Here is a 17,804-nt window from a genome sequence, read left to right on the forward strand (position 1 = left end):
GGCAGCATTTATGCTTCTGGCAGCACCTGTTCGACTACCTACCCAGCCTAAGGTGGGGGGGAGACCCAGGAAGGAGAGCACGGGATATGCGAAACAAATTGTCACCCCAGCAAGCAACATTGGTAAGGTTGTAAGTTGAGGACTTAATATTTCACTTGAACGATGATAATCGTTCAAGCCACTCCCACCTGGTCACATGGCTGGCAAGCCACTCCTAACCAGTCACATGACCATTAAGCCACACCCACAAAATAAGCCACACCCACAGTGTAGCAGTATAAATTTTGGCTGCCCATTACTGGGAAGGATACTGCAAAATCTCCATTCCCTCCCAATCAGATGGGACTCAGGAGGCAGAGAATAGATAGGGGCAGGGGCAGTCAGAGGTGGTATTCACCAGTTCTCCGAACGACTCAAAATTTCAGCTACTGGTTCTCCAGAACTGATCAGAATATGCAAAATACCACCTCTGGGTTAGAGTACAATTATAATTAAAGTAACAAAGGAAGACAAGATTGTTTGATAATTTAAAGCCTTGAAAAAACATTGATACTTTCAAGATAAACAGAGTGGCATCTATTTTCAATGAAGAGAGGTAATCCAAAAGGCAACAACTGTACTATTAAATATATTAAGTGCCAAAATTTTGCTACATTTATTCTTTGCTATGTCAGTAACTTAAAAAAAAAACAATCTGGTCATCTTGGACCAAACCCTAAACAAAGCAAAATGCCCATACATAAATAATAGGTTTTAATTTTGGGATCCAGGTAAGATGCCAAAGGAATAAAAAAGAAACTTTATTCAAGAGTGCCATTTTTGTAGAATTATGCTATTTTTCTAGGTTGAAGATTTTTTAATGGCATGCCAGATTTTTAAATAAATAGAAATTAATGAAAATAACCTTCAGATATGTATTTAATATTTTCCCCTTTCTATTAAATTAAAAACCACAAGTCATAACCTTTGTAGATGCATGCAGCCAGTTTTAATACTTTAGGGATCAAAGGCCACAAGTGAGTTTTCTGCATTTTTAAAGTTAGTTTTGTGATTTCAAAATACTGCCAGTAATTATGATAGTTAGGATGCTGTGATTTGCTATACCCTTGTCATACGAACTTCTTGTCATCCAAACTTTTCAAGATATGAACCTGGGGTTTGGATTTTTTTTGCCTCTTCTTACGAACTTTTTTCGCCTTACGAACCCCCCACCGCCACTAGGATGCCCCGGCTACAGACTTCCGTTGCAAGCAAAGCGCCCGTTTTTGCAATACTGGGATTCCCCTGAGGCTCCCCTCCATGGGAAACCCCACCTCCTGACTTCCACGTTTTTGCAATGCTGTAGGGAAATCCCAGGAGGGGAATCCCAGGATCACAAAAACGGGCGCTCCGCTGGCAACGGAAGTCCGGAGGTGGGGTTTCCCAGCGAGGGAAGCCTCAGCGAAATCGCACCATCGCAAAAACACATAAGTCCAGAGATGGGGTTTCGAGGACTTCCGTGTTTTTGCGATGGTGCGATTTCTCTGATGCTTCTCTCACTGGGAAACCCCACCTCTGGACTTCCATTGCCAGTGGGGCACCCATTTTTGTGATCCCGGGATTCCCCTCCTGGGATTTCCCTATAGTACCGTAAAAACGTGGAAGTCCGGAGGTGGAGTTTCCCATGAAGGGGAGCTTCAGGGGAATCTCACCAGCGCAAAAACGGGTGCTTTGGCTTGAAAAAGGAGTAAATTTTGGGCTTGCACACATTAATCGGTTTTCCATTGATTCCTATGGCAAATATTGTTTTGTCTTACGAACATTTCACCTTACGAACCTCCTCCCGGAACCAATTAAGTTTGTAAGACAAAGTATCACTGTACAGTATATCTAATTTTCCCTATGGTGTTACATATTACAGTTTATTCATTAAAAGCAAGATATATGTTATTGACTTTGATCCCTAAATCTCCCTTCTTCCTAAAAAACTAAATGTGCTAGAACAAATATTTTCTGTACTCAAGAAAGTAATCAAAGACAACAAATATGCTGCATGTAGAACACATAACATATATGCAACTTACCATTATTACTTATTAAGTAAAGATAAACAAAGATATACAGCAGATATATTTATAAAGTTATATTAATCTGCTTTTTTCAAAGAGCCCTTTAGAATGGTTTACCATTTGTAAAATGGGATGGATAGGTTTCAGCATAGACTGAGGAAGAAATGGTGTTTGGAGGCAGTTCTTTGGAATGCTTACGTTTGACCAAGCCAGATTTGACTTCTAAAAGATAAATATAAATTCATCTGAAGCATTTCTATTTTGCTATTTATTTATCAAACACATTTATATAACTGCCCAATTCATATAGAGGTGGGTGGCTTACACAATTTTCAAAATGCACTATGTAATAAAATCCCATTAAAAAAAACCCCCATCTCTCCCCCATGGCAGCAACAGCACAATCAAGTCAGCCATTACGACAATTTGCCACAGTTCAACTTGCCACGGGATAAGAGATACACTAATATCAAAGAAATGGTGGAACAGATTCATTTAAAAAAGAATGTGCATGGGCCACCAAAAAATAAAATTTATTTTCATATTAAATATACATGAAACATCATAATTCAGCTCTTCTTCTTCCCCAGTTTTTTTGAAGTATCTTTATTTAAATAGTGAAGAATCTTTATATGGCTTCAAACAGAGAGTCCCCAATCACTTTTAGTGATTCTTTGGGCCATATCTCTCCTCATCTTCTCTTTCACTACTTCTTCTATGCACTGGTTGGTGTCAGGTTTGATGGCATCCAACCTGACACCAACCAGTGCATAGAAGAAGTAGTGAAAGAGAAGATGAGGAGAGATCTGGCCCAAAGAATCACTAAAATTCAAAATCCATATACCACTGAATGGACATCATCATCATCTTGTTTGTTTTCCAGTCCCACAACTCTGTAAAGTAAATCTGCAATAGCTTAAAAGCAATTTTTTCCATTCTTTTTTCTGTCAGTATGAATTACTGGTCTCTTTCCATATTACAGTACTTCTCAAGCATTTGCTATATTGCTACCGCCTTCAAAGTATCCAGTACCTAATAAATGCATTAAACTCAGTATTACTTGCTCTCTTTCCAACAGTTTCATTTTCAGAAGATTCTGTAAATGTATCCAACAACGGTTCCTTTGTTTCTTTGTCTGGAAAAGGAGGGAGCATTCCTGAGAGAACTTCAACATCTGGAAACTTTAAGGGGAGAAAAGAATAAAAGAAGGAAATGCACGTTCTGACAAAAACACAGCTAAAACAAAATAATGGAATCATTTTATACATTTAGAAGGACAAAAAAAAGACTAACATAATGGAGCTTACATACTATGATCTGATTTTCTTTTTCGTTTTATCTGCTGGTCCTTGACCATATTTTAGTGATAAAAATTCTCCTAAAAACTGTGACATGGTTAGAAAACTGCAAATCCATAGATCAACACCATAAAATTTATTTTCATATTAAATATACATGAAACATCATAATTCAACTCTTCTTCTTCCCCAGTTTTTTTAAAGTATCTTTATTTAAATAGTGAAGAATCTTTATATGGCTTCAAACAGAGAGTCCCCAAACATAAGAAAGCATCAAGACTAGTTTAAATATAAGATAAAATATAGCTATAATAAGAATCATAATGAAATTAAATGAAAATGATCCAATGTTATTCAAAGGCAACAGATTTCACATGAAAACTAACACCAAAGCCCTGGTGACCAGGACAGTAGGCAATTTTGTGCTTCACTTTTTTGGGTATTTAACATTTTTTTAGACTTCAAAATATTTGATAGTAGAGTTCTTCTGTTGGTATATGTGGATAACTCTTCAAGGTATTCTAGACTGTTTTATAAGTCAATGGTTAAGTCACCATAAGTCATATCCAACATTTGGTGACTTACCTCCTTTACAGAAAGATTTCCTTGAACTAATCTAACCTGATCCATCTTTCACAACTTGCTCACCTCCTTTTGAAGAAATTGCATTCCAAATTCAGACTTGAAATAGGGAGGGATCATTTTGTACCTTAACCTCATAAGACAATTCTTTCCATCCTCAATTTCCTGCCTGAAGAATTTTTAAATGAGAGGAAAACAAAAATATCTATAGCAATATAATGGTTTCACATTTTATAGTTTATTCGGGGTTTATTGATACATACTATGGTTTCAAAACAGACAACCTAGATGGATCTTTATTATCTTCTCAATTTTGCTAAATTTTTGCTAATAAAGAGAAAGAATTACTAAATAAGCATTATGCATGCATATAGCTTTGTAAAGTTTATTCTGTTTATATAATAGTTACTTCTTATGATTCTAGAAGTTATTCCTCCCACTCTGGAAGACAGTAAGTTTTAAAGAATACTGATTCACAAAGAGCTGAGGAACTGGCAAACTGCATTTTTCATGTGTAATTCTCTTCCTCACTTATAGAAAAATAATTTTCAGTTGCAATGATATGCTCTTTTTTGGGCAGTACATTACTGAAAATTAAATAAATAAAAAAGTCATTTCACAGATCATAAAAGGCCCAAAGTTCCCTACCCGTTTTATAGAATACAGGAAAAATTGAGAACTGAAGTACAGAGAGTGAGACTTCCAGGATGTAACTGAAAAATTAATACTACCGGTAATTATTTTTATTTTGGTATATCACTGATACTATACAAATTACAAACAAATTCTACTATTTGTATATGTATGTATGCACATACATGATTCCCTCTTCCAAAATCTTTGCAGAGCAAGAAGATGAAACTGTGGAATTCTGCTCAGAATTATTCCTAATACTTAAATGATAAGAGAGGTTCCAGAAATTTATACTAGAAATAGCTGTCTAATTTAAAATCTTCAGACTTCAGAAAGCTTCCCCATAGCTTCTGTTTGTGGCTTCTAGGTTAAATACTAAAATTAATGCACCATTACCTGGTCTGCGCTAATTTGTTCTCCCAGACAGAAATCTTCATGGGCTCCTCGTAGCTGCATAAAGGAAAATGAAACATTTCATAAAATTCACATAAAGTTATTTAGAAATAATTCCACTTGATTTTAAATATGACATGACATATGGCTCCATTTCATATGGTAAAATCCAATCATATATGCTGATTTCAAGACACATGGGATAAACTCATTGTAGCCACACTAGAAGCAGTTATTTCTTAGATATTTCATTATAACATCTATCCTATTGTGACTCTGTGATGCCACATTATGGTGATTTTATAATGGTTTTACCTTAATTTAATACATTATCTTGTATATTTTATATACATACCTTCGTACATATACCTATATACAAAATCTATAGCCATTAATGCTTCTGACCACGACCAAAAATTCATAATCCACCCCCCTCCCCCTGCAGCCCATTTCACCTTCCAAGCCATTTCTTTTGTAACCGCCAATTTTCCAAAATTAGGTTCACTTCACAACCAAATCGGGTTGCAACCAAAATTATGGAATGAATTGTGGTTGTAGCCAGAGGTTCTGCGCGCTCTCGCTCTCTCTCTCTACAAATATGTGTAACATATTTTTGCTGATAATGAAAAGGAATATGTATACATATTCTGGATTTCTTTCTGCATTTGCACAAGAGAAACTAGATCTGGAATATAACAACACTGGAGTCAATGGAAATTCAATGTAGGGATGTTTGTCTGAAAACTGCTCCAAAAGGTATGTGTGAATAGATTGATTTAAAATACCAACGTCCCCATCTCAATTACCATTTGCCAAAAAGGAAAAAAAAGGGAAGCAAATAATGTATCTCCATCAACTTAGACACATTGTTACATTGATAAATCACATTGTTATTGGTGTGTGAGTCTGTGTGTGTGTGAGAGAGAAATAATTGGAAAATTCTATTCAGAGCTATACAAAGATCAAGCTCACTCAAAAATAACAACACCCATGAAAGAGGAAATGCCAGATATTCTAGTGAAGGTAGTACCAAGTGCCATAAAATCAATTTAAAATGGAAAAGCTTCAGGAAATTACTCTGTTGTGATTGAAATCCTGAAACCTGATGGTCACAGTTTATGCAAAATACTAGCAAAATTATATTAAAGATGCTTCAGAGAAGAAAAAAATGCATGGAAAATGTTGAAGTGATTGTTATACACAAAAAAGGTACCTAAGAAGATTTAAAGAACTACTGTATTTCCCAACAAGCCTTCTTTCAGTCATCTACAAGATTTTCACCAAGAGCCAAAATATCTTAAAGTAGAAATCACCATAGAACGAAGTGTATGACAAGGCAATACAGCCTACCTTGAAGAAGTATTTTACAAAAGATGGAATAAAAATCAATGGCACCTTTTAAAATAATTTAAGATTTGCAGATGATGTTGTTCTCTTCTCACAAGACCTGGAAGAGCTACAAATACACATACAAGTGCTGGACAAAGTAGGAGAACCATTTGGCTTAAAAATAAACCTGAAAAAGAGCTAGGTTATATTTAATAAATTCACTGAAGAAAGAAAAGGTTTCATAGATATCTGTATAAGAACTAGACCAGTGATGGCAAACCTTTTTTTCCTCGGATGCTGAAAGAGCGTGGGTGTGCACTATCACACATGCACAAGTGCCCACACCCATAATTCAATGCCTGGGGAGGGTGAAAATAGCTTCCCTTCCCCCCAGAGGCCCTTTGGAGGCCAGAAACAGCCTATTCCCTAACTTCTAGTGGGCTCAGTAGGCTTATGTGTCACCCTCCCCAGGCTCCAAAGGCTTCCTTGGAGCTAGGGGAGGGTAAAAACACCCTCTCTCATCTCCCCAGAGGCTCTCTGGAAACAAAAAACACCCTCCCCGAGCTTTTGTGCAAGCCAAAAATCAGCTGGCCAGCACACATGCATGTTGCAACTGAGCAAGGGCAACGGCTCATGTGCCAGCAGATATGGCTCCGCATGCATATACCTTGGCCAATGGATCTCAATGGAAGGTGATACAATAAAGGAAATTGAATGACATGTTAAATGTGGTTGGCAGGTGTTCGACCAGCTAAGCATAATTTTCAAGAACAAGCTCCCTCTATTCTTGCAGAAAGAAGTTTTGGATCAGTGTGTGTTATTTGCTCTAATATATCCTGGTGAAACATGGACACTAATCTCACAATCAAGACAAAAGCTACAAATGCAAAGAGCCATGGAAATGCTTGACATTACAAGACAAGATAGAAAAACCTGCAGACGGGTAAGAGAACAAACAAAAGTATATGATATCATCAAGAGAATTAAATAATTGAAATGGAAAAGGGTTGGTCATATAGCAAGAAGAACTGATGCAGATGGATCAAGGCAGTCATCAAATGGATCCCACTTGATAAAAAGCATCCACGAAAGAGACCTAAAACAAGATGGATCAATGACATCAGCAAGTATTATGAGCCCAATTGGAAAAGAAAGGTCAGGACTGTATTGGTTGGAAGCTTGCAGAAGAGGCTTTCATCTTGTGGTGGGTGGACAATGGTTAAAATGATGATTATGATGATGATGATATTGAAGTAATCTAAGTGTTTCAGATTTCCAATATCTCCAAGAGAAGAGAGCTAAGTTCATTAACAACACCAAAAACATCTTTATAGAATTCCTTCACTAACGTCATGTTTTATAAAATACTACAGTACAATATTAATTATGTATTTTTACCAAATGTATTTATGCTCTGCAAGACATACTCTGATGAAATGTAGCCCAGAAAAACAGGAGGAAGTAGTGCTTTCCTAGACAGAAAAGAGACAGCGGAGTGTGGAATCTCTGGTTTGCGGGAAGAGGCCGAAAGTGGACACCCCAAGCGATTCACACTCTACATCTAGTAATAACTACTAGATGTTCTAGTAGTTTGTTGTAGTAGTTGCTCTAGTTTGGCAAGATTAATGTCAGGCCCAATCTAGAATGACACGTGGGGTTATTTCTGAATAGTCATTTTTTATTGTGTTCACTTAAAGAAAAAATCTTGGCAGATTAAAACAATTACCAACATGATTATCTGAACTGCTAGGGGTGAGTCCGCCTTCACCCTCTTGATTCCAAGCTCTGTTGTCTCTTTGCTCTCTGGGAAACAGCTCTCCCTTACCACACACATCCAGGCATACAATAAGAAGAAAGCCATTCTTGGTTTTCGAGAAACATTTTTGGAAATGTTTCTTTCAGCAAATTCTCTTACCTCATCTTCATCATTTTCCAATAGTCTTCCGTTTGCTTTGACAATACTTCCTGTGATGAACTTGGCACCTTTGATATCATTGCCTGCTCATACAGTACAGAAATTGGAGCTGCAAATTCATGGGGGGAAAAAAACCCTAATCTTAGATTTGTTGCCATTTTTCACTTCAAGTCTGCATTCATTGCTTTTAGTGAATTGTCCTGGATTTCCCAAATGGAATGGGACATCTCAGCACCACCATCTCAGTGCTGCCATCTTGCCACGGCCATGTAGCCAGGGGTATCTCAGAACTGCTATCTCAGTGTGGGACACTGTCATGGGAAATCCACTATGGGATAACTTGAGGAGCCTCCTGTGGCAGCTCCCTTTGTCGGAGAGGGGTGCTGTAAAGTGAGGCAAGGAAGCCTTTGGAGAAGTGAGGTGAACCTCTCCCTGCAAAAGGCGGGCTAAGCAGGAGTCATTGACAGTCGCCAGACAGATGTCACCATCCCTGCTTGCCCCTCTCCCCATCTGGGAGCTATCAGGGTCCTGCACAGCATGACAAAGGAGAAGTCCACAATGCCAAGATTGGCACAGAGACCTGCTCCAGCGAGAACCCACAGGAGAAAGGGAATGGGCAGGATATGCTTCTTCAGCACAGGCAACACCAAGGCAGGCAGGACATGCTTCTCGCATGCAGACAGCACAACACCAAGACTGACACAGACGCCACCCTCTCATGAGGGAAAAGGAATGGACAGGACATGCCTCTCGTGTGTGGACAGCACAGCACAGACTGGCACAGAGGTCACCCTCCCACGAGGGTTCATAGGAAAAAAGAAACTGCCAAATATGGCCTGGGCAGAAGGCCTCCCACGCGGGTGCGTAGCAGATGGGATGGGACGCTGCAGGAGAAGTGTCAAGTTGTTCCGTGGTGAGTTTTCCATGGTGATTTATCCCATTCTGAAGTGGCCATGGCAACATGATCGTGGCAAGAGGACATTCTCCAATTGTCTTTGGAGAATTCCTTCACTGATGTCATGTTTTATAAAATACTACAGTACAATATTAATTATTTATTTTTACCAAATTTATTTATGCTCTGCAAGACATGTCCCAGACCCTTCACAAAGCAATATGTTCACAGGAATTTGGGTGTAGAAAGAAGTTCCAATCAGGATATGAGTACCAATGGCCCCCAGACATGGAAGTCATTGTTTCTTGAACAGGGAACATATGAAAATCATTAATCATTTTCCATATAAATTTCTTTAAGTAATAATTTCCTGACAGAGCAATTAATCAGAGTAACAACCTGTTTCCAGAGGTTGGGAATGTTCCAACACTGGGAATTTTAAATAAGAGGTTGGATAATGAATTGCCTGAAGTGGTGTAGCGTTTCCTGCCTAAGCAGAGGGTTGGACTAGAATATCTCCAAGGTCCATTCCAACTCAGTTATTCTATTGCTATTTCTATTCAGATCAAACCACTTGTTTGTCACAACAGAAGTCCTTTAGAATCTGGCTGGCTTCTTGAATAGATTGTGACAGGTTTGAGCATTGGTATGGGCGGGGGTGGGCTGCTGCCTGGACGGGGGGAAACACAGTCGGGTAGCGAAAATGGAGTTCCACCCCAGAGCTCCCAATTTGCACTGTAAGATGAAAGAAAATGCAGGGCATCCTGCATAAGCCACATCCACAGTGTGGTAGTAAAAATTTTGGTAGCCCTTCACTGGGTATCGCAGGTGTAAAGCATCCTCTGAACATACAGTAATATGAACAGAACCAAGCCAAGGCTTCCAACTATTGGGAAGAGAATTTCCTATCAGGCAGTCTACAGACATACACAAGTTCTTGTCTTAGAATGCTAGCTAGATCTGGACTGGACAACTGCAAGACAATTATGCAAATTGTATGTATAAAGATACATACACGCACATATATGTATGTACATTTATAAATACATAAAACAATTTACAGCCAATTGCTGTTAATTTAGATAATATACATGGTGTAAACTTCTAAACATACTGATTGCAGCACTTAATGCTCAGATACGTCTTGATTTCAAGAAAAAGCTCAAATTATGAAAATTCTGATTTTAAACATGAAACTCACTTTCCAAAGAGATTGACATTCTATACTTTGAAATTCCAAATTAAAATGTTCACGCTCATCCCAGCATTTTTAATAAATGTATTGCAAATTTCAAAGCTGAACATTTACAAGATTTCCTGAATGGTTTCCAGGATTCTCATTTGTAAATAATTGTTAATACTGTATCATTTTTGAATGAGACATAATGTTAAAATTTGAAAAATATTAACAAAATGGAGAGAAATGTTATACAAAATATGAATAACAATTAACTCAAGAAGGGAAGATTTAAAAACTTAGAACTTTAAATTCTTACCTCTATTGCTAAATTCTGAGGATTCTTCAAGACTGGGAAAAGACTGCAATAAACATAAATAGAAGATCTCTTGAGTCTGTTCATATAAATTGACTATGGGACAAATTGGAAATATTATTTTTTGCTAGACATCTGATGGCATTTATTAATTGCCTATATCCAATTAAGCTTGAAAATCAAGTCAGCTCCCCCGCCTCACTTGCCAGGCAGGCAAAGAAAGGAATATTTTCGCTTTCTTGCTATTTAATTTTTATGTCATTGATATGGTAGAAAGAACGGCCTTTGAGTTAGATGGACAATCTCTAAGTCTGATAAATAAATACAAATAAATAAAACTGAATAAACCAAATCCTTTAAATATCTTCAATGAAATGTTTCCATACTATAGACACCTGTAGGGCTCAAAATCAATAATCAAAAGAGAAGATTCTAAGAAACACAGTATCTGCCATTTTACAGCTTTTACGTTAAAAAAAGTGGTATGTACCAGGTAGACTAAAAGCTTTTGAGGTCAAAGTAATAATGAAGTTATCTTATGGCTTCTAAATGCATGCAATATATAAGGATATAGATTCATTATAAGTCATTACAAAAATTAGTACTGAATACTGAATACACTCAACCATAGAAATGGTGCTAGATTTTAGGAGAAACCCTTCCATCCTTCCACCTCTTACAATATTAGACAACACAGTATCAACAGTAGAGATCTTCAAATTTCTAGGTTGTACCGTATCACAAGATCTAAAATGGACACATAACATCAAAAAGTCATTAAAAAGCACAACAAAGAATGTTCTTTCTGTGGCACCTCAGGAAGCTCAAACTGCCCAAAGAGCTGCTGATACAGTTCTAACAGAGGAAATATTGTATCTGCCATCTACATCCCTATAACTTTCTGGTTTAATTCTTCAACCCAACAAGACAGACACAGAATTTAGAGGATAATCAGAACTGCAGAAATTGCTACCAACTGGTCTTCCACTAAGAACCTGAATACTGCACGAGTCAAAAAGAGGGCTTTGAAAATATTTACAGACCCCTCAAATCTTGGACACAAATTATTTCAATTCCTACCCTGAAAACGACGCTATAGAGCACTGCACATCAGAACAATTAGACACAAGACTTTTTTCTCAAACACCATCACTCTGCTAAACAAATAATTCCCTCAACACTGTCAAGTTATTTACTAAATCTGTACTACTATTAATATTTTCATCATTCCCATCACCCAGCTCCTCCCATTAATGACTTTATGACTATAACTTTGTTGCTTGTATCCTTATGACTTATATTGACTGGTTCCTAATATGGTTTGATTGCTTATTTGCACCCGGACTATCATTAAGTGTTGTACCTTGATTCTTGACAAATGTATCTTTTCTTTAATGTACACTGAGAGCATATGCACCAAGACAAATTCCTTGTGTATTCAATCACACTTGGCCAATTAAAAATTCTATTCTATTCTGTTCCATTCCATTTGCATATAAAGTCATTATAACATGGTCAAACAGGATTTCTAAGCCTTCAACTAAGCACAGAATGGCATTTAAAAAAACTGAGTGCAAATTGGGTATATATTACTTATTGGATTAATTTTTTTTTAATTCAAGCCATTTGGTTGTTGTTTATTTCTTCCAAGATAAATTTTAGTTTTCTTGATGGAAATAACTTAGATACTGTGGGTTTAGATATAATCCACAGATCTCAAACAATCAATCAATGGCTGCTCCTACCATTACAAATTCTATAAATATAGCTGGATGAATGGTAGATCATCTGGAAGTACCATATGATTGTATGACATCTGGAAACAATTCTGGGACATCCAGATGAAAATATAACAATAGGCAAAAATGAACTCAAAAGTCACATGATTAATAAATCACTGTACAATATTATGCTTCTCTTCTGTAAAAATGAAGCAAGATAATTGTGCAATATGACATCTTCTGTTAAAGAAAATATAACTTCACCTATAGTTACTTGGCTTTTAATTTCTCTAAATTTATCTTTCTCCAGGAGTAGGATATAGCCTCAGTAAAATGTGAATAAAAACTAAGGCAACCTCCTGAAGTTCTGGATGCAGATATAAGTGATTATTTTGATCCCCCTTATTTTGCATAGTGACAACAATGGAACAATAGTCTGAATCCTCCCCAAACTCTATAAAGATTCATAGGACAATAAACCCATAATATTATAAAAAATGATTTATGTCTTTCTGAAATTTCAATAGATGAAAAGCCCCAGGTTTGGGAGATTTTGGAAGCATGAAGAGAATGTAATTTATCATAGCAAATGATTTTATGAAGGTCTCAAATTTTGCCTAGGTGAAGGATACTGAAGCAATATATAACAAGACTGCTGAGGGCTCTGTGCCAGTTCAAGGAGCAAAAACATTAAAATATTTCCTCAAATCTATGGTGACATTTGCCTGGAACATTAAATTTCTGTCTAATCATTAAATGTTACTATTAAATTTGTTGGTACATTTAGCATCCATTAATGCCCTATTGCACTTTTTGTGACTTCATTGACAGTTGAGCAAGCTTGTTTTCATTTCATTTCATTCTTTGCAATCCTTCCTCTGAAATTTTGCTAGCGACAACATCTGTAATTTAGGACTTCATGTAAGTTGCTTTAAAAAAAGCAGACAGAAAGCTTTAAAAAGGAATAATTCTCCATAGTATCGAAAGGAGTGTCCAGGATGGGTTGCTCTAGTCCCATAGCTCTCATGGACTTGGTTGAATTTCTGAGGATCTGTCTCCCTGTAGGTTAATTTAATGATTTTTCTGGAGAGTGACACGTGAGTTGTTTAATCGTTTTGCCTTCGGGCGAGCAACCCAGCTATGAGCAGCTGCTGAGCCCAGTTCTCTAGTTGCCTGGCTCTTCCCTTGAGAGAGTAAAGAGGAGTGGGGGCAGTTTTGTAGTGTACCTTAATGCCTTGCCAGTGGTGGCTGCGTTCACCACAGGAGCACACCATTTAAATTTAGCCCGCTTTCCAATTTGCATTACTTCTGGCACAGTTTTTAATGTTCCAACTTCAATTGGTTGTGAGATTTCCATTCAGGAGATCATAGAGAACACAACTAAGCTCAGTTCCCTTTGGCTGTTTCTTCCAGAGAAGAGCAATCCACTCCAGAGCCACTCTGTTTGCCTTCATTTCAGTGCAGCTGAGGCTTGTATTCTGCTAGACCAGGACTATCAGGCTTTCCCGTTTGGGTGCATCAGGTGGGAGGCACTATTTTTGGCACGAAACACCATTTTAACATAGAAACATAGAAGACTGACGGCAGAAAAAGACCTCATGGTCCATCTAGTCTGCCCTTATACTATTTCCTGTATTTTATCTTAGGATGGATATGTGTTTATCCCAGGCATGTTTAAATTCAGTTTAATTGGATGTGGATTTACCAACCACGTCTGCTGGAAGTTTGTTCCAAGGATCTACTACTCTTTCAGTGAAATAATATTTCCTCACGTTGCTTTTGATCTTTCCCCCAACTAACTTCAGATTGTGTCCCCTTGTTCTTGTGTTCACTTTCCTATTAAAAACACTTCCCTCCTGAACCTTATTTAACCCTTTAACATATTTAAATGTTTTGATCATGTCCCCCCTTTTCCTTCTGTCCTCCAGACTATACAGATTTGAGTTCATTAAGTCTTTCCTGATACGTTTTATGCTTAAGACCTTCCACCATTCTTGTAGCCCGTCTTTGGACCCATTCAATTTGAGGTCTCCAGAACTGAACACAGTATTCCAAATGTGGTCTCACCAGCGCTCTATATAAGGGGATCACAATCTCCCTCTTCCTGCTTGTTATACCTCTAGCTATGCAGCCAAGCATCCTACTTGCTTTTCCTACTGCCCGACTACACTGCTCACCCATTTTGAGACTGTCAGAAATCACTGATTTCTGACAGTCTGATTTCTGATTTCTGACAGAAAATCTGAAGGTTTTGCTAACACAGAACTGCCAATGCAATACTCAGATTGAGGATTCCTTTTCCCCAAGTGCATTATTTTACATTTGGAAACATTAAACTGCAATTTCCATTGCTTTGAGAGCAGTTGGAAGGCTGTTTGTTGGGAGATGGCCATTCCACTTCCAGCTGAGCCAGGCCTGTTCCTGCTCCTCTGTTACTCATAATTTAAAGATGCCTATAAAAAGCCAGCATCAATATGTGCATAATTTGTATATAATTTTTAAAGAATATTAATCTAGATAATTAAAAAATGACAACTTGTACTTAAAATGTACTTAGAACTAGAACATCAAATTAGAATCAAGCAAGGCATAATACAGTGGTTGGGGTATAACTTGTACTTAAGTACAACTTGTACTTAAAATGTTGTACTTAAGTACAACTTGTACTTAAAATGTACTTAGAACTAGAACATCAAATTAGAATCAAGCAAGGCATAATACAGTGGTTGGGGTATAATCATAAACTATGATTTGTTACAAAAAATAATTAAGAGAATAGAAGACACACATACAAAACTTAAGAATGAGCTAGCCTCTACTGTAACAATAATATGGTTATTATGATTGTTCTTTTTTGTATAAGTGCATAAACTTAGATAATTTAAATTATTTAAGAATGGGTAAGGAGCCAAAATTCAATAGCAGAAGGCTTCTATTTCTAATAATTTTCACAGGTTCGCCTGGTGCACCAGTTGCGGCCCTATTTGGACAGGGAGTCATTGCTCACAGTCGCTCATGCCCTCATCACCTCGAGGTTCGACTACTGCAACGCTCTCTACATGGGGCTACCTTTGAAAAGTGTTCGGAAACTTCAGATTGTGCAGAATGCGGCCACGAGAGCCATTGTGGGGTTACCTAGGTTCGCCCACATCTCTCCAACACTCCGTGGCTTGCATTGGCTGCCGATCAGTTTCCAGTCACAATTCAAAGTGTTGATGCCCTACATGGCATCGAACCAGAATATCTCCGGGGCCATCTTCTGCTGCATGAATCCCAACGGCCGATAAGGTCCCACAGAGTTGGCCTTCTCTGGGTCCCATTGACTAAATAATGTCATCTGGCGGGCCCCAAGGGAAGAGCCTTCTCTGTGGCGGCCCCGGTCCTCTGGAATCAACCCCCCCCAGAGATCAGAAGTGCCCCCACCCTCCTTGCCTTTCGTAAATTGCTTAAGACCCATCTATATCCCCAGGCATGGGGGAATTGAGACAGCTCCCCCAGGCTTATAGACTTTATGTACGGTATGCTTGTGTTGTATGTTTTTAAAATGACAGGTGGGGTTTTTTAAAATACTTTCCTTTAATATTAGATTTGTTACATTGTATATTGTTATTATTATTGTTGTGAGCCGCCCATTATTATTATTATTAATTATTATTATTATTATTATTTCACTAGAAGAGGCTGGGCTGAATTTTTCCTTATGGCGAGGAAGTGGCTTTTGGTGGGTTGTGAAAAGGTTTTCTGTTAAAAATTTCTGGTCTCAAAATACCATGCTTCAAACTCTGAAGTACTGTTTGAAAAAAATGGAAATCTGACTGTAAGTCCAATGGGTTTATTCTGGACTTACTCTGGATTTATTCTGGACTAATAAACCATGGTCTAATTATTTGATCTCCTGATCTTTCTCCAGCATCTCTTGCTGGCATCTTCAGAGATGAAAGTCCTCATTGCCACTGAGTTGAGACTTGGCATGAAAAACTGAATCCAGTTATTGAAAGTATTGCAAAACTTTCCAATGGTCAAATAATCTGCACTGATATATTAGTCTGGGTAATGAGATGTCTGCAAGAAAACAACCAAGCTCAGAGAGCACCAAGGACTCTTTGTTTCAACCCTTTATTGATAACCAATAATCTGTTTCACATCTGAAACAGAAATTTCTTATTCAAGTTTGAAACATCCCACCCAAATAATTCCATTTGCATTTATCCATCAATTTTCAGTAACCTGACCTTGGGGGAGGGGGGGGGACTTAACAAACAGTGTTGTGGGACAGAAGCCACGTGTTGCCTGCCTGCAGTGATTTCCATTTTCAGCCCAACTGAAACTTGTAAAAAAGTCATAAGGAAAGAAGCACATTTCTCACCATAACCAGCTTGAGAAGGTCTGCAGCATTTTTCTTTTCCTGTTCCGTTCTTGGTTCTTTAACCATCCTTTCTTGCATCTCATCTTCTTGCTTAATGATTTTGTCAATGTATTCCTAACAATACAACAAATAAGACATGCTGCTTAATTATTTAATATATAATTTAAAAATACATTTCATAACCATGAGGGTGGAGGAAGCGAGAGAAGAAATTTATTCCCTGAGCCTTGAAACCCCTAAGATAATTTCCATTGAACTCAGAGACAACTTTTGAGTATGCATATTTTATTAGGATAACTAATGGTAGATATGAAAACTACCATATTTTTGGAGTATAAGACGCACCTTAGTTTTTGGGGAGGGAAAGAGGGAAGAAAATCTGCCTACTAGATATTCATCTGGCTAGCATCCTTAGTCTGGTCAGCTTCAGCACATTATTTTATCCCCTGGTTAGGGCTTAAAAAAAACCTTTTTCGGAGAGAGTAACAATGAAAGAGCTTGCAAACTGGTAAGAGCTGGGGAAATTGTTAACACCTAGTTAGCACTGGAAAGAAACATTCTGAGCCAGTAGAGCAATGAAAAAAAAACCTGCAAAGACTTAAATTCTTCACAGAGAAAAAAAAATGAAGGAGCCTGCAAAGTAAGAGCTGGGAAGATCGTTAGCAGCTAGTTAGACCCTTAAAAAAAGCTACATTCAGAGTATAAGATGCATCCAAATTTTTAGCCACTTTTAGACAGGAAAAAGCTGTGTCTTATACTCCGAAAAATACAGTAATATTACGTAAATAAATATTCATTTGAATAACCTTGCCAAATTTGACTGAATAGTGTGTTATTTGGGGAAGCCAATACCAAATTGCTTGAGGTGTATCAAGTTGATAATAATTTTATGAAAGGAAATGTCTATTTTCATTCATGGTCCTGAAGCATATTCCTCTTGCCACATCTATTTGGGTGAACAAAGGCAATCGATATGATCTGCTGTACATTGATCATCCTCTCTTTTTATGCCTTCCATTCTTCTTGTTTTTCTTCATATTTCATGTCTCACTTGCTCTCAACTACATTAAAACAGTCTGTGGTCAAAATTGTTTGGGTAGAAATTCAGAAGGAATTTTAGTGTTGAGCACC

General features: G+C 37.6%; 1 protein-coding gene across 22 annotated transcripts in view; it reads right to left on the reverse strand.

Moving 5' to 3' along the window:
• SPAG17 (sperm associated antigen 17) overlaps positions 1-17,804 on the reverse strand; it is a 130,528-nt gene that overhangs the window by 12,504 nt on the left and 100,220 nt on the right. For 15 of the 22 annotated variants that reach the window (XM_070741991.1, XM_070741994.1, XM_070741984.1 and 12 more), the window contains 7 exons: positions 16,674-16,787; positions 10,590-10,632; positions 8,199-8,307; positions 4,958-5,011; positions 3,995-4,097; positions 3,109-3,229; positions 2,166-2,270 (listed from right to left, as the gene is read on the reverse strand). In XM_070741991.1, coding sequence (XP_070598092.1) covers positions 2,166-2,270; positions 3,109-3,229; positions 3,995-4,097; positions 4,958-5,011; positions 8,199-8,307; positions 10,590-10,632; positions 16,674-16,787 — 649 coding nt within the window. The remainder of the gene's footprint in view (positions 1-2,165; positions 2,271-3,108; positions 3,230-3,994; positions 4,098-4,957; positions 5,012-8,198; positions 8,308-10,589; positions 10,633-16,673; positions 16,788-17,804) is intronic. The other 7 variants (XR_011558223.1, XR_011558222.1, XR_011558221.1 and 4 more) reach the window with 3 other exon arrangements.

The sequence above is a fragment of the Erythrolamprus reginae genome, chromosome 2 (genome assembly GCF_031021105.1).
Source record: "Erythrolamprus reginae isolate rEryReg1 chromosome 2, rEryReg1.hap1, whole genome shotgun sequence".
NCBI lineage: Eukaryota > Metazoa > Chordata > Lepidosauria > Squamata > Dipsadidae > Erythrolamprus > Erythrolamprus reginae.